Raw genomic sequence first — 25,319 nt, forward strand, 5'->3', positions numbered from 1 at the left:
CAAACCAGCAATAACAGTGTGATTCTCTCAACTATGTTTAATATCCTTTTGCCAAATCCAGTTTTCAGATCTTCTGACATGGAACAAAAGTAAATAAATAATATTAAATCAATCAATTAATTTATGCACAGTCAAATATACTGATCCATACTAAAGACACACAGTTTTTTTTTTATGTATTTCCAAAGGATTTATTTGTTAGCTTCATTCCACTCCATTATTTTGAAAATAATACTTTTTCGGCTAATTCTTGTGATCTTCTCGTTGCTGATATAAAGGAAGTTAGAGCTCTGTGATTTACTCAGACAACATGAAATGCTATAGCTTTAGTGTATGACTAGCTATTTATGCACTCGATACTGTTTATATTCTTGTTAAAATAATAATGATATTAAAATGCAATGTCAAATGTATTGATATACAATTGCCAATACGTGTAACCGAAGAATATAAAGGTATGCAACATGTTCAAGATTAATAGAGATGCCTTTTAAGTGTTGTTGTTTGTTTGTTTTTTAACAATATTTCTGTGAGGTTAAGTATTAGTTAAGTATGTATATCAACTTTGAAACTACTAATATTCTTGTGTACACTTTTCACAAACTCTGCGGTTGAGGGTCATCGTGTCAGAGACGCTGAAAAAAACAGAGTTCCTGAACTGTGATCCACATACACTCCTATTCTAAAGCAGCTGGGTGGTATGGAAAGTTTAATATAGATAGATAGATAGATAGATAGATAGATAGATAGATAGATAGATAGATAAAAAAATCGTTTTAATCGTGGTAAATCTGGACAGACCGAACAAACACCACGACTGACAAATGAATCCAAATGCTTTTGCCTTCCAATACAGTTTTTTTTTAATATATATATATATATCATTTAAAATGTTTATTTATTTACACTATATGATTTTGTCTTTCCTTAAAAGAGGTACTTCATGCAATAAAAATTTAATAAATCCTTTGCAGTGTTTGCTGAGGGAAATTGAATGTTTGTACATGGCACTGAATATTTTATATAACTTAACACATTTGTGCCCAAAATTTATTTTTCCCAGGTTTTAGGTTTTTTTTTTTTTTCTTGAAAATCTTATTTGAATGTACAGGAACTATAGTTGCCGGTGGGAAATATGTTGTTTTCACCTCTTCAATGTCAAATTTGAATAGGAGGAGAGCATTTGGCATCTAACTCAAATAACTGCTTTCAACAGATCAATCTTTATTCATAAACAAATTTATCATACATAAAATCTAAGAACATTTGATGCAAACCCCAAAAAGGCTGCATCTAGCTTATAATCTCTTGAATATGATAACACAACAAATCAATTTGTCTTAAAATGGTGAAACATTGTGCGGAACAAAGTGCAGCCATTAAGGTGACCCAACAGGGTATTGAGTATTAATAAGTTAAATGAAAATAAATAAATAGAAATAAGAAAATATTAATATAAAGAGTATACCTGAATGAAAATTATGCATTTGACTGTTTGATTACCAACATTCTGCAAAATATCTTCTTTGGTGTTTAACAGAAGAAAGAATCTCATAGGTCTGCAACTTGAAGATGACACAATGATGACACGATTTCTATTTTTTGGTGAACTTTATGTTTGAACTTTATGTAAGCAGTTTTAGTATAAGTAGCTACAAGGAGTACTGCAGTGAAGGTACAAATAGATGTATACATTTACTTAAAAATATTTGCATACTTTACTTTGTGATGTAAATATGAAAAAAAAAAAATCGAATTTATTTAATGAATAGCCACATATTGATTAGTATCATTTGTAGGTTACACCCATGATTGTTTGTTTATTTATTTACTTATTATTGAACATGCAGGTATTTTTCATTCTTAGAAGTGTGTTAAATGAATATAAAGAAATAAAATTAATATATAGAAGAAAATATTACATCTATATAATAAAAAGGGTTTACCTGAAAGAAAATGACACATTTTTAGGCCCATAGTATTCAATGGCTGACTGTTATAAGTGATTTCATATAATAATGTAAATATAAACTCATTACTTGTCTGAATCTCATGCTTCCTGGAAGTAGGGGTAGGAACTTGACAGCCTAATGTGACAGGAAGGAAGTGAATACCTTTTATTTTTCTTGATATCCTTTATTGGGTTGCTTGCATGCATGTAATTGAGAAATAAAACATGGATAACATCTAGAAAAATATTTACCCAAGGAAAATGACAACTATAAACTGCGGCAACTATAGTTGCCGGTGGGCTAAAAAATAAATGAAAAAGAAAAAAAAAAATTTCTAAAGATTATTAAAAAGAAAACTCTTTCCAGTTATAAGGTTCTTAAAAATGATTGTACTTAAATCAACTTTGAAATAATGAGAAACTTTCATACACAATAACAGATTCAAACCGCTTCCGATTATAAAGAGGATCATGTGCACTTACATTGTAAGAAGTCCTCCCTGGTCTTGGGGATGATCTGGATGTATGACTCCACGAAAACCACCAGAGATTTAACATTTTATGATTTTATGCAATTACATCTACATGTTACATGATGCAGTAGAGTTACATGATGCAGTAGAATATTTCAGAACAGTTCAACATAAATAAATAGCAACCACTACACCTCTACCAGATATCCTTTCTATCTCCTGTTTGCAGAGATTCTCAAGTTTCTCTCTAAGCAGAGATTTTGCCACATCATTGAAAGAAATTGGAGAAGAGGGCATGATGGGTACATCCGTAGATTCAGGAGGAACAGAGAAAGTCTGGAAACTCTACTGACAGACACAAACAACACAATCACAATATAAAGTTCCAAAATTCAGCTTTACACAAAACACTTACAGTCCAGATTTCCCAGCTAATTGTATACACTGCCATTGAAAAATGTGGGATCTTTAAGTTTTTTTATTGTTGTTTGTTTGCTTGTTTGTTTGTTTTTGGTTACACAAGTGTAGGGACCTATTCCCACTTTTAAGTAGTTACTTATTAGCACGCTATCAACTTATTGGCTCTTTACTAGTACAGTAATTATAAATCACATATTCTGCATGAGCATATTCTACATCCCTAATCTTACCCAATACCTAAACTTAACAACTACCTTACTAACTATTAATAAGCAGCGAATTAGGAGTTTATTGAGACAAACGTTGTGGTTAATGGTTTGTTAATAGCGAGAATTGGACCTTAAAATAAAGTGTTAATGGGATGAGACTGCTAGGTATTCCACTTCCTCCTCCTAACCCTAATCCTACGTCATCCACTGGAACTGCATTCTATTGTGAATGTGAGTACAACACTTAGCGGCAGTTACAGATCACTGTTTATAATGTTTTAAATATGGATATTTTTGTTACAAAAAGCTTTGTTTAACTACAGGAGTGCTTTATTCACCCCCTGGAGCCGTTTGAAACATTTTTTTCTTTTTTGGATGGATGCACTTAATTACCCCCAACCTCCTGTTCATAATTGTTTGAATAAAACAGATTACTGTTTATCCTGTTTATCTTGTGATCATATTTTGATTATTTCAACAAAAGCAACAATACAAAAATAATTGAAATAATAATAATATTATGTATATATATATATATATATATATATATATATATATATGTGTGTGTGTGTGTGTGTGTGTGTGTGTGTGTGTGTGTGTGTGTGTGTGTGTGTGTGTGTGTGTGACCGAAATGAGACTACTTCCACTTTAAGAGGATGGTTGGGATAATTGCCATAGACAGTAAAAGATATGGACACAGCGACCCCATTGGAACTCAATTGAGACAAGTGAAGTCAATTTTTAGCGATTTTTAGCACCCCCGTTTCTGACGCGCAGACTCAAACTAAGCTTGATGACGTCAGCAACCTGTCTGACAGATGTAAATCTTCTGGTAGCTGTGCGTGCAAACTGCCATTGTTAATCTTGCAGAGACGGCGAGCTTGAGCGGGGAGTTCTTTGGCGTGAGTGAGCAGGAGTAAGTATTCTGATTAATTATTTTGTATAGTATTTTAAAATGTAACACCAGGGCTTGTATCTATGGGCTTCTCTCTTGACGTCTCCCCGATTGCCTGCGAGCTTCTCCTCCTGTCTGTACGGTAATTTCTCTACTGTGCGACAGAGAGTCGAGTGTTTATGACGCAATCGTTAGCCTATTTTTACAAAAACTGTTTCTACGGGGCCATAATGTAACATAGAAGGTAATGGAGCCCTTTATACATTGTCGTGTATCTTTAGAAATAAATAATGGACAAATGGAGTCTTTAAACGCCTCAGATGTAAAGTTATTCGCTGTCAAAGTGACGCCAAAATGAATGGGAGTCAATGGGATGCTAACGCAAGTGAAGTTCTGCTACAAGATGGCGGCACGCGGCCGACTTCAACTTCCGGTCGACTTCCTTCCCGCCTGATAATTGCTCAGGTGTTTAAAGTCTCGCAACTCAGAGAAAATATTGTTTGATCTCTTTCCCTCTTGTATGTGTGCGCGTTGGAGGAGCTGCTGTGACTAATCCGCTATACGATCCTGGTAAAAACTATCGTTTGATTTCGCTCCCTCTGGTATGCGCGTGTTTTAAATGTTGCTGTGGGTATTCCGCCTCTTCAATTTGGTGGAGTTATTGATACGCAAAGCCCTTTCCAGAATAGGAGGTGTAACAAATTAATTGATGGCTTAATAGCACCTGATATCATCAGTCAGGTAACAGCGCTGCTTCGACTTGTTTTAGTACCATTTAGGTGTGGGGTTATATTGTGCAGTATGGAGGGGTAGTAATGTTAAAATGTAACTCTTTATTGTAGTTTTACTCATATTGGACAAAATAATAAAAACTTTTCTCCAAAGGAGGCATAAAAGGAGGTATGCAATTTGGATGTACGTGTGTAAATGCCCATGTATTATGCATTGCATATTGTATGCTTTGATTTAATCTAAATGTATTAAATGTGTTTTTTTTTATAGGAGTAATTGTGGCTGTCGGTTAGGCAACCACTGTTTCTTGTATGTATTTTTTTTCTGTTCAATTTTTTTGTATTTCTTTAAACTATTATTTCTGATAAAATTGCAATAATTTTATGCTCCTGCTTTAATAAGCTTGGTCAGGGCATAAATTTCCCTCTACTCAGGGTTGCACTGTGGGCCTGCGTAGGAATTGAGTTCTACTGTACTGGGTGTCGTCTTTGTTTATTCTTTTGGATTTGAGGTGTGATGTAATTATATTTCCTATGGGTTTAAGCTTGATGTGATTATTATTATTTTATTTTATTTTTTTATTGTGTGTATTTGTTTTGCTAGAACTCATTCCTTTATGCCCTATTTGGTGTTGTAATATTCTGAACCAGTAGAGGGGGTTGTTGACAGTCTTTGTATGTATGGAGCTTATATTTTGCCATAGCTGTTCCGAATAAATTGTAAACTGCTTTTGTACTCTAGCTTCAAATTAATTCATTTCAATTGCTTGAGCGGGTGGTCTTCTTTTCTCCCAAGTTGTTAAAGCTGGGTGTGGCGTAGTCAATTGTTTTCCGTTTAATTGTTAGAAATAGTAATTTATACCTTATGGTCAATGAATAACTGGTCACATTTGGCGTAGTCGGCAGGGTAAAACTTTTGAGGAAGCCTGGGTACAAAAGGTTGTGTTTTTGTTTTTTTATGTTTTTTTTTAAACATTGGTTGTTGAAGAGGTGGGGCTTCACTGTCCGGAGGCTACTTGGTGGCTATCATCGCTCCTGGGAGTTCTTGGAGTACATCTGCTATTTTGTGTAAATTTGTTTTGTTTGTAGTAGTATAATGGAGGAAGAGTTGAGAATGTTAACCGAGCTAGTGTAACAGCTGCAAGCAGATAATCAGCAGCTTAGAGAAGAACTGGATAGCAGACCTAGAAATGGTGTCAATAATATTGAACCCATTAATCCGAATGCTTCTGAAGGTCAGGATTTTAAACCCACTCCACCTGTTAATGTTTCTATACCGGAGCGTTATGTTTATGTTCCTCAGGAAAGGAAATGCCCCAGGTTTTCGGCTAAGAGGTCTCATGATGATATGACTGTGGAAGATTGGGTCGAAGAGGTGCGCAGATATCTTTCAGTAAGACCAGTTTCTATAGCTGAACGTTTTATTTGTATATGACCTCTTGGATGGAGAAGCTAAAACTGAAGTTAAGTTTCACCTTTTAGAAGATAGGGATGACCCTGAAAAGATTTTTAGTATCTTGCTGGATATGTACGGGTGTTCTCAATCTTTTGTTGGTTTACAGAAGCAGTTCTTCCAACGTCGCCAGCTAGAGGGGGAGTCCTTGCGTGAGTATTCACATGCTCTCATGACTTTAATGGAATTAATGAAATGTAAGAACCTTCAGGGTATCGTAATCCAGATCAGACTCTACGTGACCAGTTTGTCGAGCACATGCGTGATAATGTATTGTGCAGAGAGCTAAAACAATATCTTCGACTTAATTGTAGCATGTCTTTTCTTGATGTACGCTCCGAAGCTATACGGTGGGCAGAAGAGAGGGAAACTTTTGTGCACGGCCTCAAGCCCGTTCATGTGCTTCAGATGTCCAGGTAGTGGGTGCAGAAGGGCGTCATGCTTTTTCTCCTAAGCCTACTAATGACTTGGGAGAAGTGAAAGATTGTCTTCGTAGGCAACAGGCATTTGAACCAGAACCCAAACAGTACAGGTTCCCTAACCGTTGTAGGGAATGGTGCCCCCCGCTCTAAAAATGCCCGCTTTCAAGCAGATGGTAGGCCTATTTGCATGCGTTGCAATAGAGCAGGTCATATTGCAAGATTTTGCAGGGCTGAGTTATCAGGTAATCAGGTGAGCGTGGGGGAGGGAGATGCAACTGGTCAGGAACCGTTAGTGCAGGCATTAAATCATCATGCTGGAAGTGATTCCTCAGTGCAGCAGGGAAACTAGCGCCCTCCGGTGTTGGGAGTCTGGCACTGGGAGGGGTTACCTCAGGCTCAAGTGAATTGTCATCTAAAGTCTTTTCACATCTTATTGGACAATGTCCTTTAGTACAAGTTAAGTTTGGTGGGGTTGTAACTCCTTCTCTGCTTGACACTCAATCAAGCCAAAAGGAGTGTTAGGAGATTTTCTCCCTGGTGGCAGTAAGGCTCCCTGGCCTGCTTTAAATGCTGAACAATCACATCAGGTTCAGAGTCTTTTAACTCGCTTTAGTTCATTGTTTAGTAAGGATGAGGGAGATTTGGCATGCACTGATTTAGTTCAACATGAAATACCTGTCTTAGACAATGCCCCCGTTCGACAGCGGCATCGGCGGCTGCCTCCATCTCAATATGAGCAAGTAAAAGCACATATTAATGAACTGTTAGAACAAGGAATAGTTTGTCCCTGTTGCAGTCCATATTCTTCACCTAGAGTGGTTGTACAGAAAAAGGATGGTGGCATACGACTCTGTGTAGATTATAGGCAGCTTAATGCTAAGACACGTAAGGATGCTAATCCGTTACCACGGATTGAAGAATCTTTGGATGCTTTAAATGGTGCTCAGTGGTTCACAACTCTTGATTTAGCAAGTGGATATAATCAAGTTCCTGTTGCAGAGAGTGATAAAGAGAAGACCGCTTTCTGTACACCTTTTGGGCTTTTCGAGTACAATCGGATGCCCTTTGGGCTTTGTAACGCGCCTAGTACTTTTCAACGACTGATGGAGAGACTTTTTGGCGACCAGCGTTTCCAGTCCCTCTTGTTGTATCTAGATGATGTTGGTTTATTCCAGTTCTTTTGAGCAACATCTTCAAAGATTAGAGATGGTACTTGGTCGTCTTCAACAATATAATTTGAAATTGAAATTGAAGGAATGTCATTTTTTCCAACAGCAGGTGAAATATTAAGCCATGTAATTTCTTCCCAAGGAGTACCTACAGACCCAGATAAGATTAATACAGTGGTTGAATGGAGACGTCCGACCAATGTATCTGAGCTGCGTTCTTTCCTGGGTTTTGCTTCCTACTATCGTAGGTTTGTGGAAGGCTTTGCGAAACATGCTGCTCCCCTACATAAATTGCTAGGAGATCTCCAAGGGAAAGGGAAGAGGCGAAACTGTACTGCTAACACACTATTGGAAACTAAGTGGACACATCATGCAGAGGATGCATTTCAGACGTTAAAGCAGAAATTAGTGCAGGCTCCTGTATTAGGTTATGCTGACTTTTCTAAGCCTTTTGTAGTGGAAATCGATGCTAGTCAGGTGGGACTTGGGGCAGTTTTATCTCAGGAACAAGATGGCCGGCGGCGACCCATTGCTTATGCCAGCAGGGGCTTGCACCCCTCTGAGAGAAATATGTCGAACTATAGCTCCATGAAGCTCGAATTTTTGGCCTTAAAGTGGGCTGTATCGGAGAAATTTCGAGAATACTTGTTGGGTGCCAAGTTTGTGGTATTTACTGATAATAATCCCTTGAGTTATCTTCAGACAGCAAAGCTAAATGCCGTGGAGCAACGTTGGTCATCCCAGTTGGCTCTTTTTGATTTTGAGATAAAATATCGCCATGGCACTGCAAATCAAAATGCAGATGCATGTCTCGTCTACCACGGTCTTCAGCCCCCGATAGTGTTCAAGCTGTGCTCTCTGGCATTACAGTACTGCCAACACTTGCACGTATTCCATCTCCAACTGTTGTAAATCATGCAACTGCTTTGGAGATAGCAGCGGAATAAGCACGGGAGAAAGCTGATATTCAAGTCCTCCAGGTGGCAGATTCTCATCTTGGTGCTTTCTTGCGTTATTGGAGAAGGGGACAGCCCCCTACAAAGATTGAGAGAGCAGGAGAGCCTAAAGAAGTTTTGGAACTTGTTCGCCAGTGGAGGCGGATTAAAGAAAGAGATGGAGTTTTGTATAGAGAAGTCTTTTTACCACCAGGAAAGACTAGGATGCTCCAGGTACTGTTGCCCCTGGTACTAAGGCAGGAAGTTTTAGAGAGTCTCCATGACCACCATGGACATCAGGGGGTAGAGAGGACCATGAAGTTGGTCAGAGAGAGATGTTTTTGGCCAAATTTGCATCATGATGTTGAGCAGTGGTGTGCTAAGTGTGAACGGTGTGTGGTTGCTAAAGCTGTCTATCCCAAAGTTCGGATAACTATGGGTCATTTGATGGCATCAAGGCCACTGGAAATTCTTGCTATTGACTTTTCTGTTTTAGAGCGTTCTAGTGATGGACGAGAAAATGTTCTTGTGGTTACAGATGTGTTTTCAAACTTTACACAGGCCTACCCCACAAAAGGCCTATGTCACAGCTAGAGATCAGTTGCAAATTGCAGCAGCACGTAGGGCAGGTCGCTACCCCGAGTCAGTATCCATTTTGCCTACTGGTACCCTGGTTTTGTGCCGGAATCATCCATTAGGCCATGATAAAATTCAGGATAAAGTTGTGAAGTGCTTATAAAGCTTATAAAGTGGGAAGAGTTTATAAACTAAAGCCACAGGATGGAATTGGATCAGAAAAGAATGTGAATCACTCTGAATTACGAGAGCTCCCGCCGGGGTATAATGGTACTGCCGAAGACTTAGTTGTGGTTAATCACCCCACAGTATTGGTACCATCTTTTACCAGCCAGTGGCAGGAAAGTGTAGATGGAGAGGATGAGTCTGAAGAGAAGGGAGGGATCATGTTTATAATGCAGGGAAAGGGCCCACCATCGGCTGCCCCATTTTGTGAGTTGACCGAGCTGGAAAATGGCGAGGAACCTCAAACCGAGCCAGTTCATCAGGTCCATCATCAGTGGAAGAAATTGGGCACCAGGGCTTAGTACAGGAGCCCCAATTAGAGCCAGTGCCTCACCCCCCTGACCCTCAACATTGCGAGCATAGAAGATAGTCAAAGCAATTGCTTGGGGAGTATGCTGAGATGGTCAAGTAGAGTAAGGGCTGGGCACCATTCCAATCCATTCACTCTCCCGAGGGCAGTACGACCCCTAGAGGACAGACACTTGGGTAGCCAAGCTGTAGTAAATTCTCTATATGTACCTTTTAGGCCTTGACAATGAGGTCGTTGGGGTACCTGGACGGGTACCTTTGAATCCTGGGGTGGATGTGACCGGAATGAGATTACATCCACTTTAAGAGGATGGTTGGGATAATTGCACAGGTGATTAAAGTCTCGCAACTCAGAGAAAATATCATTTGATCTCGTTCCCTCTGGTATGTGTGCGCGTTGGAGGAGCTGCTGTGACTAATCCGCTATACGATCCTGGTAAAAACTATCGTTTGATTTCGCTCCCTCTGGTATGCGCGTGTTTTAAATGTTGCTGTGGGTATTCCGCCTCTTCAATTTGGTGGAGTTATTGATATGCAAAGCCCTTTCCAGAATAGGAGGTGTAACAAATGAATCGATGGCTTAATAGCACCTGATATCATCAGTCAGGTAACAGCGCTGCTTCGACTTGTTTTAGTACCATTTAGGTGTGGGGTTATATTGTGCAGTATGGAGGGGTGGTAATGTTAAAATGTAACTCTTTATTGTAGTTTTACTCATATTGGACAAAAGAATAAAAACTTTTCTCCAAAGGAGGCAGCCAAGTTAACCTGGCTATTTTAAAAGGAGGTATGTAATTTGGATGTACGTGTTAAATGCCCATGTATTATGCATTGCATATTGTATGCTTTGTTTTAATATAAATGCATTAAATGTGTTTTTTTTATATAGGAGTAATTGTGGCTGTCGGTTAGGCAACCACTGTTTCTTGTATGTATTTATTTTCTGTTAAATTTTTTAGTATTTCTTTAAAACTATTATTTCTGATAAAATTGCAATCATTTTATGCTCCTGCTTTAATAAGCTTGGTCTGGGCATAAATGTCCCTCTACTAAGGGTTGCGCTGTGGGCCTGCGTAGGAATTGAGTTCTACTGTACTGGGTGTCGTCTTTGTTTATTCTTTTGGATTTGAGGTGTGATGTAATTATATTTCCTATGGGTTTTAGCTTTATGTGATTATTATTATTATTTTTTTTTTATTGTGTGTATTATTATTTTTTTTTTTTGCTAGAACTCATTCCTTTATGCCCCATTTGGTGTTGTAATATTCTGAACCAGTAGAGGGGGTTGTTGACAGTCGTAATTTATACCTTATGGTCAACGAATAACTGGTCACATATATGTATGTATATATATATATATATATATATATATATATATATATATATATATATATATATATATATATATATATATATATATATATATACATATATAATGCATTGTATTATGTTTTGCCCTGACCTGTGCTATGACTCTTGTAGTATCATATACTATCAATTTTCTGTATTACTATTGTAGAATTACCACAGTGAATTACCATTCATAAGTTACTACAATGTATTGAATTACCTTTGCAATAGTAAGGTTCAAAAACACAGTAGTATTTACTAGAAAAAATACTAGTAAATGTTTTATATAGTAAATTTTATATAGGTTTTTTAATTATTTTTTTTTTTATGTGGGTTTCCGTGAATTGAAGGGTTTCCTGTTTCATTATTGAGAAAGTGAAACTGTAAGAATGCAGAGCATCCTACAGAGGGCTCTCAAGCCTCAACACCATTTTCTACTTCTACCTGTGCTTGTATGCTGTAAACACGATTAACACTAACAAATATTGATATTATACATTTTCAGGTATTGTGAAATTAACAGTTTTATATTCACAATTGTTAAAAATGTGTTTGACAGTAATGTATCTGGCGCTTAACACCCAGCATACTTTCCTTTTCCATACCGATAAAGGTATTTGGGCATTTAAACGTTAATTTCCAAATTTTGCATTTACTTTTCATCATGATATGATCCATAGGAGCTGGAGGGTGAATCTGTTCTTATCCAAAATGACACATGGAAATTGAATATGGGAATAAAATCCACTTTATACAAGTAATGTTTGGTAATACGGTAAGTGTTCAGTGTGTTGCACATCTGCGTCGAAAGCATTTAAGAAAACAACGCAGTTACAGCACTGACTTTGACAACATACCAACCCTGTAACAAACTGAAATGCTATTCAATAAAACAAAAACACAACAATCTTGTTTCTTGAAATATTAAAAATAGTGTGTGTGTGTGTGTGTGTGTGTGTGTGTGTGTGTGTGTGTGTGTGTGTGTGTGTGTGTTACATAAATATATTCAGTTGTAATACTGTTTAGCCAAAATCTAATTGTCGTCTTTATATTCCATAAACCTTTTTAATCAAATAATAAACAAGGCTACTGACTAATATATTTATATTTAAGTATTAACAGTTGTTATAAATTGATACATAATTTGATTTGTCTTCCTGTCGAGCGGCATGCAGCCTCCTCCGATTTCCGTTTTTTAGCGAAAGTGATGTCCGGTTTTAGTTGAAGGTAGGTTACTGTGGGATGCCACTTCCTCCTCGCAGCTGCCGATTTTTCTCCGAAGCAACTCTCTATAAACTTCTATGGAAACCCATTTCTGCAGCATAGGGGCCGGGCCTTTGATTATTGTTAATTAAGTCATAATTCATATATATATATATATATATATATATATATATATATATATATATATATATATATATATATATATATATAATAAATCGTTATGATATGAAAAGTCTTATTTTTTTGGACGTTTTAACTTAATAATGACATTAACTTTTAATTACGATTTCGTATGCCTTCCATGTCAGTTTTAACTTTTTCTGATAATTTCGACTTAATTTTATAAATATGACATGGTGCCATGAATTTGACCATTTAGCTCATAATTGTGACAGTGTGTGGATTTTATTTGTAGCCTAGTAAACAACTCCAAAATAGAAACCGAGACCACGCCCCTTGATCACAATAGATTTGCCAATAATCTCTTTCACTCAAACGCTCTCGTCCCAGGTATGACGCGTTTGCGTATTCACTAGTAATGTTTGACGTCTCGCCAGGTCTCAATGTTTGCAGTTTCTCCTGTTTATGACAAGTATTACACAACCTTGAGTTTCCTTTTCTCTCCAACCTCTACGTCAGCGTATTTACATTTACCGTGTGATCCTTGAGGTTTTCAGGAGTGCGACTTTTATTCGTCCGCGCATACATTCAGTTTGCCTGTTAAAATTCGACTCTCTTATTTCCTTTGTTTACCCTCTTTTTTTTCTAGCCTGGACATATGGGTTTGTAGTTGAGTTTTATTTGTAAACGTACCCAATATAGTAACTGCTTTACCTGTTGAAATGTTGTGTGAGGAGTTGGCTTCTTTGGCGCTGGAGGATGAAGTGGAATATATGGACACATCTGACACATCTGACACACAATATTGGTACTACATGGCGAAGTGTGGGGTCTGGCACAGGGTTGAGGTAATTAATGTCTTAGTTTAGCAATATATTCACTTTCAACCGCTTGCTCTATAATTTATTAAAAATGCTTTTTTTTTTAGGATGACCCAAAGGGTTTTATGTCCAGTGGTGATCTGGAGAGATATTACCTCACAAACCCACAAGGTGTTATAAACATGTCTACAGCTGGAGGTCAGATCCAGATTAATTTTGCAGGTAAGCAGTTATAATACCCTTACAATCAGAACATCATTTAAGAATACTTTACTCCATTTTGAAGGAGCTAGCCTACATATAATGTTGATTAAATAAGTAAACAACAATGTTGTATAAACCCATGGCAGAATAATAATACCAACATCTGTGTCCGTGACATTATCAGTCAACGTTGTTTTAATTATTATTATTATTTTTATGTTTTAATTTAGCAAGCACACAAGTTAACTTAAAAACTGGGAAAGAAAAACGGATTAAACGCTCATTTCAGACTGACACTGGATTCAGGTGAGATCTATCTATCTATCTATCTATCTATCTATCTATCTATCTATGCCTTTACTGAAATGGAATAAGAAAGAAACAAAAAAGGAAGGATTTGGGACTCATTCATAGTTACTGTACTACAACTGTGCACATTTGTAGGAAACTGACTTCATATCTTTACTAAAAACACCCCCACACCAAGTCACTGCCAAAATTAGTATAAAAAAAGCGGCATGTCTAAAAATGTTTGAGGCTTATATAGTATCGGCATCAAGTACAGACTTGTACCATGCTGCATTCCAAGTCAATTTCTTTTTCAGTGAAATCACAAGTGAAACCAACCTTGCGTGTGTTTTGTGTAACAGATGCAAATGTGATGCGATCTATCCGTCTCCACCGCCACACTGGAGGGATGTTGATCCCCAAACGCCTTATCAGGTAACAGGAAGTGCTTATCATAGTGTTACATTTATATTCGGACAGTCTCTCTGAAAATGTTTTCATATCTCAAGCAGTTAATCTCTCTGAGAAAACATAGCAGTGAATATCAGATGGTGGAGAGATTTGTCAGTCATGATGGCTTACTGCATGATACCATCATATCCATCAAAAGAATCCAGAACATGGACCTTTGGGAGCTGTTTTGTAGGTAAGGAGAATGTCTTTCTCCTAGGACGACTTTGGTGAATCTCAAAATAAAATTAACTCTTGTATGTATGTATGTATGTATTATTATCTTCATTATTAATAATACAGATTTTTATCATTATTTTGTATATAAAGAAAATGACGGCAGTTTATAAAGCCAAATTCTCTCTTGCATTCTCATTCCTATTATTCTCAATGTTTTTCAATATATATATCTATATACACATTCCAATTGATATGTGACTCTGGACCGAAAAACCAATCTTAAGTGTCAATTTTTTAGAAATTGAGAAAAGATATAAAGAAGCTTTCCATTGATGTCTGGTTTATCAGGATCTGACAATATTTGGCTGAGATTCAACTATTTGAAAATTTGGAATCTGAGGGTGCAAAAAAATCTAAATACTGAGAAAATTCATCTAAATGAATTTTTAGCAATGCATATTACTAATCAAAAATTAGGTTTTGATATGTTTACGTTGGGAAATTTACAAAATATCTTCATGGAACACAGCTTTTACTCAATACCCTAATGACATTTGGTATAAAAGAAAAATGTATAATTTTGACCATTTTTTTTTTTTTGGCTATTGCTACAAATATAATCCAGCGCCATAAGACTGGTTTTGTGGTCCAGGGTCACATATGTCTTCCTCCATGTAAGACGATTTGAAAGAATCTTATGAACATGCACCAAAAAAAATACAAATAAAATAATAATAATGTGTATACCAAAAAGGACATCTGTTTGTATAACCATATTTTCGCGATTTTTCTTTCTTTATTCCCATTACTCTAAATGGTTATTTTCATTATCTATATAAATTCCCATGCATAATAATAATAATAATAACAGATGTGTGTATAATACGCATTGTCATTATAGTTGGAGTGTTTTTGTTTGTTTGTTTGTTTTTTGAATAATACTATTTCTTTACAAATTCATTCATATTCCCATTAATCATTCAGTGAAAAGTATTTGTGATCCAGATGCATGTTTTTACTAATTATAAAGGTAATTTTACTTGCATGTCATTTTACTTGCTGAATACTTGTCTTGAATCCTTAGGAAAAAAATCCAGTTGATGAGGATAAAAGGAGAATCAGATATTAAAGAGCAAATGCTGTTTCATGGCACAGATGCAAAAAACGTAGAATCTATTTGCACATTTAATTTTAACTGCAGACTATCAGATAATAAAAGAACGGCACACGTATATGGCAAAGGTGGGATAAGATTATATCATTTTCTCTTTTTTTTTTTTTTTTACAAATGAATATGTAGTAGCACGTAGTATGAATTTTTAACTTAACATGTAATGTAGTATATGCTGTAACAATTTTTTTTTTTTTTGCAGGAACATACTTTGCAAAACATGCATCCCATGCTATCAAATACAGTAAAGCCAGGAACGGAACCAGAGTCATGCTGCTTGCCCGCGTTATTGTTGGGAAGTACAAAACAGGCCATCGTGATGACTGTACACCTAATGATGAGCAGGATAAAATCATATACGATAGTTGTGTAGATGACGCATGCCATCCGAAGATTTTTGTTATCTTTGATTCCACTCAGATATATCCAGAGTACGTGCTTGAATATCGCAGCAACTAATTGATTGCAATAATAAATTCTAGGAGAACTTGACAATGTGTGTAAAATGCCAGAATGTTTACATAATACAGGTTAATAGAGAACTAAGGTGTCTTTGGGAAAAATATTTTTGCAAAAGGTAGGGATTTAATGCATTTTAGAGGACAAAGTCATTTATTGTTATACTGTATGAATTTAACATTTATTTTCACCCAGATACAGTAAAGACCATCAGAAGCTCACTTCAAGTAGTGATTTCCCCTCCACTCTTGGCCAAGAATCATTAAAAAAAATAACTCGTACGAGTTGAGATCACCAAAGGATCATTATGGGAGTTGAAGCTCAACAGACACGTATCCCAAAAATACTGAAAGGTGACGTGTTGAAACGAAACACAATACTTTATCGTCGCTACAGTATACTTCATTATTTGCCTCATGTTTTGAAAATGGGGCATTTTTATAAATATATTTATTTCTTAGCAACTCAGTAGTCTGTGTTTTTCTTACTTGGTTTCTCAATGTGCGTTATCCATCGTTTACTCCTAATAGCTCATAGGAATAGTTCAAACAAAAATTAAAGTTCAGCGTTGTCACTTATGCATATCATTTATACCTTCACAATCATTCCAAACCCATATGACTTGGAACAAAATGAGAAATTTGGAACAGAGTACTAGTCACATGAGGAGACCCCTGGTTGTTACAAACAAAATTGAAATCTGTTTATTTGCGTGCTAAGCATGAGAATATAAGTAGCACTTCCTGTTTTTGAGCAAGACGTTTTTGAGATTTTCCCGAATGCATTGCGATTCTTTCTCAAGTCGATCCTGAGCTTAGTTTTAAACAGCAGATGGCACTGCATGCTTTAGAAACAGCCGTACTCTGCTTGGTACCAAATACACAAACTTGAGCCTAAAATAATCATTCATAAAATTCGAAAACTTTGAAGCAAATTACAAGGGTGTTTACAGTGGGCTATTTACATTAATCTTGCATCATAAAAGCGTTCTGAGTTGAGGTGAAGTTAACGTTACATGACTCGCACAATGAACGCACAAGCACTCTTTGGCACTCTTCTTCATGAGCATTTGAGAGTGTGGATAAAAACTAGATTAGAGCGCCATCTGCTGTTAAAATCTAAACTCAGAATCGATTCCAGAGGAATCGCGATGCATTGTGAAAATCTCAAAATCGATCCACGAATTGAATCTGCATCGATTTATCGTCCTAGCCCTACTGTGTAAACTGTTCCGTAGAACATAAATCACATGGCACAGCTTTAATAAAATAAATAAATAAATAAAATAAATGAATCACCTATTTGTCGTTGACTAAGCCAAAACGATACAAACAAAATAGAAATCGGTTTATTTGCGTGCTAAGCATGACAATATTGCCGCGACCAAAGGCAACAGATTGAGGAAGGACTTCCTGTTTCTGAGCAAGACCGGTGTAAGATTGGTAAAGTGTTTGAAAACAAACTGTTTCGTAGAACATAAATTACACGGCGCAGCTTTAAAATAAATGAATCATCTCTCTGTCATTGACTAACCGATTCAGTCAAAGTAGTCTTCAATGTCAATGTTAGGATTAAGAAGCTCCTCGCCATATCGGGATAAGTCCATCTGGTTGAGAATGAGGTTCTCGAAAGTTTCCTCTAGATCCGTCTCTCCGATAAGTACGGCTCCCACCATTCGGCCACCAGTCAGAACCACCTTTACATACTCCTGGCCTTTTGTACAGCGCACAAGAAGCTCATGGTTCTGACCCAAACCCTGAGCATTAAACTTCCCTAGCAAAACCACCTAAAAAAAGAAAAGAAAAAATTGAATGGTTGCAAAATGTATTGCCAAATGTGAAAACTACTTTTGTGCCATCCACTGAGAATGCTCTTAAAATTATTCTTCAATTCCTTGTTTTGAATTTTAATTAAGGTTGCAATTAGGCTTATTATTTTACAATAAAAATTAAACAAAAAACAAATAAAAACACAAATGAGCCATCAACATGTTATCATACAACATATGAAGTGCTTATAAAAACAACAGAAATCATGGATATTATACTTTAATTCATATACATTACATTTATTTAAATTTGATCATATAAATAATTATGATTGTTTTTTTTCCTTCATCTATGAAACATAACGGCACACATTGTTTTTTTTACACACACATACATATACAGTACAGTAGTATATATATATAGTTTATGTGGCCAGAGACAATTGAATCAATATCGGAAATTTCTTCAAAAGAGAGGTACCAACTAGAAGAGCATACATATTTCTTAAAGAAACAGACACAAACAAAAGGACTCACCTTGTAGTTGAAGAATTTGGTGATGTGTGAGAACAGCTCAAAGCAGAAGTCCAGCTCTATAGGCTCCTCCAGAACATCCGCAGCCATACAACGTGCTGCGTACCAGCCCATCTGACGCGCCTGAGTCCACAATCGCATCTTACACAGAACAGGAGAGAAGTTTTAGAAAGTCAACCCCTAGTACATCATTTATATAGAGATACAGCTGTACCTGTTGCCAGAGAACGCTGGGCTCCCAGCCTGCAGTACACACATCTCCAGCCGCATACACATCCTGTTCAGACGTCCGCATATGATCGTCCACTCTCAGACCATGATCTCCTGCCAATTCAAACTGAAACGGGATACATAACATGAAAAAAGCCTTGAATTCTGGTGTACTGGGCTACTAGCTGTTCATTTCATTGATAAAAATAGCTACAATTTTTCTAAATTTACCCGACAGACCCAGAAAAAGTACATGTATAATATGTTTAAACTTTATTAGTTATTCACTGACAACACTGTGAAGTCAATAAATAAAATTCTATACTAATACATACATACATACATATATATATACATACATACATACATACATACATATATATATATACATACATACATATATATATGTATGTATGTATGTATGTATGTATGTATATATATATATATATATATATATATATACTTACATATATATATATATATATATGTATACCAGTAGATCAGTCTTTTTTTCTTTATTTATCACTGAAACATAAATAAATACAGAAAAAAAGCACCACTGGACATATAATACTGACAGATATCCTTCTAATGTTACATATCCATATTTATCCATACAGTAATAACCAAAATGATTTTTATGAATGAATGAATGAATGAATGAATGAATGTGAAATAAATGGGTCAATTCAAATGCATATATTTTTGTACATTGTTTCCACTGAGAAAAGGATCCGTGTTTGGCACGACGCCTGTTGCGCTAACGACGAAATCACATCCATAAATCTTCCCATTGGTTAACTGAACATAAGTTGGCCACAGTCCTAAAAAAGAAGAAAAAAACTAATTTAGTTATTTTATTCCAGCTGTAAAACACTGCAGATGAATTATTACTTAAAGGATGATAATTATTATTATTAAACCTAATTCAGATTTCTCTGTGTCGAGTTGGGACTGCAAGAACTCCTGCTGGGTGTAGATCTGGTTAACCTCACACTCATATTCTATATGAACTCCACTGGAATTCTGTCAAATGAAGGAAAACAATCAGAATAAGTCAAAAGTGACAATCCTCCACCGTTTTATGGGGACTAATGTACAACTGTGAAAATATACTGGATACAAACCTGCTCTGTTCCTCTTAGTTCAATCCCCTCGTGCCAATCTGGGCCCAAGGCGCTGCCGAGCTCCCCTGTAGCCCCACTGTGGCCTGCTATCAAACAAACACATGTAGAAAACTTGACAGAATTTATTATTAATATATATATATATATATTTTTTATCAGCTTTTAATAAAACAAAATGTTGTGGTTTGTAAAGGTCTTTGCACACCGAGTCCGAAATCATTGCAGGGATTTTTTATTATTATTTTTGTTTAGTTTTTTCGTATTCACCATCCTTTCCTATCAAAATGCATGCCACAGATGCAAAAACACAGAAAATCGAACCTGATCCCAAATTTTTTTATGACGGACGGAAGTGTGTAAACATGATTGACACAACGTGAGGCCGTATTTCTTTTTCAATGTGCGGAAATTTCAGACTCAGTGTGCAAAGAACTATAAACTTACAGAAATAGAACAATGTTAATGGTATTATTATCACAAAAAAGTAATAAGAAGTGCAAGTGTCCAAACAAGGACTGGTACATGCTACATATTATGATCATTTAAGTAAAACTGTATTTATAATTTATTAGTGAGAAAGCAGGCTTACTCTTATTACTTTTGATAAAACCTGCCAGAAGAGGGCAGCAGTGCTCAGTCTGTGTGAGTGTGTAAGCCAGTGTGTGAGCTGAATTCATACCTTCAGTCTTGTCAGTAGTGTAGCGTGCTCTCTTGCAGGGCAAAGATCTTTCTTTTTTGTCAGCCTCCAGTGAGGGAATGAGAAACTGAGCAGCTCCTGCATCAAAGAATGTGTTTCCTATGGCTTTATCCTTTATAGCCCAGATCACTTCACATCCTTCCACTTCATACCTACAGGAGCACACGGCAGGGATTATAAAATATCACAATACATCTCGCTCTCTCGGTTTTCTTTTTTTTTTTAGCTTGTTCTGTTTGCTTATGGACCTGGACTTCCAAACAAAAATGTGGATGCAACTACACATGCTTTAATTATTAAATGAATAAAATCACCAATCTGTAGTAAAATCATCAAAATATGAAAATACAAAATAACTCAAGTGGGAATAATTAGAATTATAGAATATAGTGGAAATGTTAAACTGAAAACATCTTATATCATATATATATATATATATATATATATATATATATATAATTATTATTATTTATATTGCACCATAATTGTAATAATATTTCACATTAATGATTATAGTAAAATAATCAAAATACCAAATGAATTGTGAAATAAATGGGAGTAGAAGAATTATGAAGCGGAAATGTATAGAAATGTACTTTCCTTTAATTAAATTTGTAATTTGGTAAAAAATTTACAAAAAATCAATTTATACACAATTATATTTCTATACAAAACTAATTCCAAGCATTTAAGTGACTAATAGTGTGTTGGTGTTGATGTTGAGGGGTGTGTGTGTGTTTACTGCTGTTGTTTTTTGGTGTGTGTGTGTTTACTGTCCAGATCCCATATTGTCAATATTAACGATTCAGATACTTACACCAATTCTAATGCGATTCCTCCATTGCCAATGACAACTATCCTTTTAGCCTTTGATAAACGCTTTTGAAACTCCTGTGAAAATAGCATCAATTATCAATTCATGCTTGTTATGCTCAGACACATACAGTGACATGCGAAAGTTTGGACACACCTTGCAGAATCTGTGAAAATGTGAATAATTTTAACACAATAAGAGAGATCATACTAAACGCATCTTTCACCCCCCAACTCTTAATGCATCTTGTTTCCTTCTGGAGCATCAGTGAATGTTTGAACCTTTATTAATAGTTGTGTTTGAGTGCCTCAATTGTCCTCAGTGTGAAAAGATGGATCTCAAAATCATACAGTCACTGCTGGAAAGGGTTCAAACATGCAAAGATGCTGGAAAACTGAAGAATCTGCAGGACCTTACAGATTTTTCTGAAGAACAGTTCTCAGTTTAACTGTTCAGAACAAACAAGGGACTCATGCACAAGCATCACTAAACGGAAAGACAGTCGTGGATCATCAGGTAACAGCACACAGTATTAAGAACCAAAGGTTCCCAAACTTTTGAATGGGGTTATTTTAATAATTTCAGCATTTTTTTTTTGTCTTGTGGACTATATGCAAACATATTTTATGTAAAATATCTTACTCAGGACAGTACTAAAAAAAAAAAAAAAACCTTCCCTAAACTTCCGCATGCCACTGTAATATTCATTATTAACGAGTGTACCTGAGCGCTGTCTGTGTCCCGTATGCCCAGCACATGAGGGTTATCTTGAGAGAGAAGCTTGGGTCTGGCTCCGCTGCAGATACACAGCTTTTTATAATGAAACCTCTGACCATTCTCTGCTTGTAAAAGCTGCAGAAATTCAGAGAGTGATTTAAATTCGATTTAGAATGTTTTAGGAAAAAGAAGCAAAGTGGTTGTCTTAACATACATGTTCTTTAGCTCGCAGGAGGTTGACTGCAGATTGTATGACTTTCAGATTGGGATACTTTTCTTCTAAAACACTGGAGGGCTGTTCCTCAATATCGAATTCCTCCAACGTCTTTGACACCTAGATGAAGAAAGTTTGTGTTTTATTTATATATATATATATATATATAATTCAATATCCAGATTTTTTTAGCATATTGTATTATTTTTATTACCTCATGTTTTACCTAACTAATTTGGAATCTGTTTGTACAATTTGTATATGTTAATAAATAAAATAAATGTTGAAGGACGTAACAATAAAGGTTTTAAAATAGTGTATTTTCCCACAATAAATAGTCAAAGTGCTCCAAATTAAAGAAAGACAGAATTTCAACGTTAAATACCAAACCTGTTTGAAATTTATAACCGTCTTTACTAAGGGTGAGGCTGTGAGAAGACAAACTTCATCTGATGCGAACTGCGATGCGATCTGCAAAAGTTTTCAAAGTTTTAAGCCCAGACAGTTATCAGACCAGTCATTACAGATCAGTTATCGATTTGTTCGTACCTGTTCTGCACAAGTTACACCTGCAATTCCTCCACCGACGATCACAAATGTGACTTGCTTATCTGAAGCCATTGGACTTCAGCAACGTGTGCGGTACAAACTTTATATCAGCCTGGACGACACCGCTATTCAGCTGCTTGGTTTTTGACGCTTTCTTGATCTTTTGTGCTCTCCGCTAAAGATTTATGATCATATTAATCACTAAAAAGACATGTATTAAGAGCAACCTCAACCCGACTATATTTAGTATTATTCAACTTCCGTGTTTACCTTTTTCAGCAGACTACGGAAAGCGTAAAGGGTCAAACTTTATGCGCTTTGCTATAATAGGAGATTCTAGAGCACTATATAAATTATCAAAAGTTATTATTATTGTTGTTGTTGTAACTTTACAACCAAACAAGATTCAAAAACACATTCCAGAACATAACACATCTTATTCGGACTTGGTTGAGCATAACAAAAAAAGAAATAATAATAACAGTAATAATAATAATAATAATAATAATAATAATAATAATAATAATAATAAAATGTCAAAATAAACCAAACTTAAACCAAAAATAAAAATACAAAAGAAAACAAATACAAAAATACACTTAAAAAATTAATTACAACAAAATGGGCTTTTAAATAAAATTATACAAATCCAAGAGATAAGTCTACTTAAGGGCTTTCTTGTTTCTTAACAAATTTTAAAGATTAAAAAAAAAAAACTCCCAAACCATAACATAATAACCATTATATAATAATAATAATAATAATTATATATATATATAAATTTCAACTGTATCACAATCTTTAAACATGTATTCCTGTCTAATTGGGTTTGGATAATAAGCCTGTAAAATAACATTTCTAATAACCTTGTAAGGAAAATTTTCTCAATTCTGTGGAAACTTGGGAATTCACAATATCTTTTTTAAATATAAATCTCAAAGTGACTGGAATAGCTCTAATCATTCTGTTGTAAATATTAACAGCAGTGGCGTGCACAGACCTCCAGGGGTGAAATGGCGTTATGAGGGCACAATCGCGGACCAGGGGCAGGGGTTTAGAGTCTGTATAGGTTTGTTCCCTCTCAGCTAGGGGTGGGCGATATGTTAAAAATACAACAAATCTTTTTTTTCTTTTTTAATATCATGATTTTATCACTATTCTTTGTCATGTTGGGTTTTCTATTTTGCAAGCTGTTTGATCATTACAGCCAAATTAATATCCCTATAATAAAGCCTTTTAAGGTAAAAAATATATGAAAAAGTATGGCGGATATTTAGGTCAAAGTGAATGGGTGAAGATAAAAATCTTTGTTTTTATTTTATCTTTGTTATAAAAAAAATGAGAACAAACATACACATTACAGATTCAGATATTATACAAATAAAATAGTGTTTTATTTTCAGGTACAATAGGTGTATTTAGCTTGAACATTAAAAAACTGAATGAACAAATAAAAAAAATAAAACACTATATACCTTGATTCCTATTAAAGCAACAGTATTGAGTGATTTTTCTCTGCGTGTTAGGAGTTTTATTAACATTCAAGGAATAATTCACCCAAAAATTAAAATGGTGGTTTATATTTTTATACCTTTATGTACTCAAAAATTGTTTTAAACCTGAATAAGTTTCCTTCTTCTGCTTAACATGAATGCTATTTGAAGGTGGAAAACCAAACAGTGTATGTATGTATGTATGTATGTATGTATGTATGTATGTATGTATGTATGTATGTATGTATGTATGTATATATATATATATATATAGCTCGGAAATGTTAGACAGGCTAAACAAGACTTCGCAAACTGGTGGAGTGAGTGTGCTGCTTATATGTGTGTGTGTATTAGCTGAAATGAGGTGCAGGTGTGAGTGCAGATGCAGGTGTTTGTGTGCAATCAGTACCAGGAATGAGGCAGGATGGGAAATTGAGTTCTTGAATGAGTCCTGAGTCCTGAGTGGAGTGCCCTCTACTGAAGATCATGGGCACTCCAACTAATGATCGTGACAATAAACAACTGAGGCTATACATAAACCTTGTGTGTTCTGACAGTATTAACACAAAACATAGTGTTAGTTCAGTAATCAGGTACAGTTTTCGTGCCATGCTTCGATTGTGCTCAGAAATACCGCACGTCAGAAAAGCACACAAATGAAACAATAACCAGTAAGGCTTTAAAGCAGATGCAAAACAAAAAAAACATATTTTGTGAATAAGTCCAGTGTCAGATGTTAAAGGGTTAGTTCACCCGAATCTTAAAATTATGTCATTAATGACTCACCCTCATGTCGTTCCAAACCTGTAAGACCTCCTTTCATCTTCAGAACACAGTTTAAGATATTTTAGATTTAGTCCGAGAGCTCTCAGTCCCTCCATTGAAACTGTGTGTACAGTATACTGTTCATGTCCAGAAAGGTAAGAAAAACATCATCAAAGTAGTCCATGTGACATCAGAGGGTCAGTTAGAATATTTTGAAGCATCGAAAATACAAAATACAACTAACCCTTTAATGTATGTCGCAGTATATTAATTCCGCGGCGGCAGATAGAATGCGCACTGCAGCACAATCCAACGATATTTCTTCAAAGACAGATCATGGAGACATTTTTATCATCCACGATCAAAAATATTTATATCCTACCCTCGGTAGAAATA

At 35.7% G+C, this 25,319-nt stretch overlaps 2 protein-coding genes across 3 annotated transcripts; one reads left to right on the top strand and one right to left on the bottom strand.

Annotated features, from left to right (window-relative positions):
* The first annotated feature begins 12,860 nt into the window (after positions 1-12,860).
* LOC132106306 (protein mono-ADP-ribosyltransferase PARP11-like) lies at positions 12,861-16,475 on the top strand. Its single transcript, XM_059511936.1, has 7 exons — positions 12,861-13,310; positions 13,391-13,505; positions 13,718-13,793; positions 14,138-14,210; positions 14,288-14,421; positions 15,490-15,647; positions 15,779-16,475. Exons 1-7 carry the CDS (start codon positions 13,185-13,187, stop codon positions 16,033-16,035), a joined length of 939 nt encoding a protein of 312 aa, XP_059367919.1. The 5' UTR covers positions 12,861-13,184; the 3' UTR covers positions 16,036-16,475.
* Positions 16,476-17,369: 894 nt separating this feature from the next.
* pyroxd1 (pyridine nucleotide-disulphide oxidoreductase domain 1) lies at positions 17,370-22,940 on the bottom strand. 2 transcript variants are annotated; one of them, XM_059511465.1, is made up of 12 exons: positions 22,666-22,940; positions 22,507-22,587; positions 22,117-22,236; positions 21,909-22,037; positions 21,189-21,262; positions 20,354-20,523; positions 19,675-19,757; positions 19,471-19,573; positions 19,259-19,371; positions 18,552-18,674; positions 18,341-18,478; positions 17,370-17,821 (listed from the first exon to the last, which is right to left on the bottom strand). In XM_059511465.1, exons 1-12 carry the CDS (start codon positions 22,735-22,737, stop codon positions 17,573-17,575), a joined length of 1,455 nt encoding a protein of 484 aa, XP_059367448.1. In that variant the 5' UTR covers positions 22,738-22,940; the 3' UTR covers positions 17,370-17,572. The 2 variants fall into 2 exon arrangements, with proteins under 2 accessions (XP_059367448.1, XP_059367447.1); XM_059511464.1 differs by having other exon boundaries at positions 19,675-19,760.
* Between the last annotated feature and the right edge of the window lie 2,379 nt (positions 22,941-25,319).

This window comes from Carassius carassius, chromosome 26 (genome assembly GCF_963082965.1).
Source record: "Carassius carassius chromosome 26, fCarCar2.1, whole genome shotgun sequence".
Classification (NCBI taxonomy): domain Eukaryota; kingdom Metazoa; phylum Chordata; class Actinopteri; order Cypriniformes; family Cyprinidae; genus Carassius; species Carassius carassius.

Bases quoted from the DNA above. Each gene is read 5' to 3' on its own strand.
- LOC132106306 (XM_059511936.1), top strand. From the start codon at position 13,185: ATGTTGTGTGAGGAGTTGGCTTCTTTGGCGCTGGAGGATGAAGTGGAA. The intron at 13,311-13,390 runs GTAATTAATGTC...TTTTTTTTTTAG, and splicing joins GGGTCTGGCACAGGGTTGAG to GATGACCCAAAGGGTTTTAT. The intron at 13,794-14,137 runs GTGAGATCTATC...TTTGTGTAACAG, and splicing joins CAGACTGACACTGGATTCAG to ATGCAAATGTGATGCGATCT.
- pyroxd1 (XM_059511464.1), bottom strand. From the start codon at position 22,737: ATGGCTTCAGATAAGCAAGTCACATTTGTGATCGTCGGTGGAGGAATT. The intron at 22,588-22,665 runs GTACGAACAAAT...AAACTTTTGCAG, and splicing joins GTGTAACTTGTGCAGAACAG to ATCGCATCGCAGTTCGCATC. The intron at 19,372-19,470 runs GTTTAATAATAA...CTTCTTTTTTAG, and splicing joins CACAGAGAAATCTGAATTAG to GACTGTGGCCAACTTATGTT.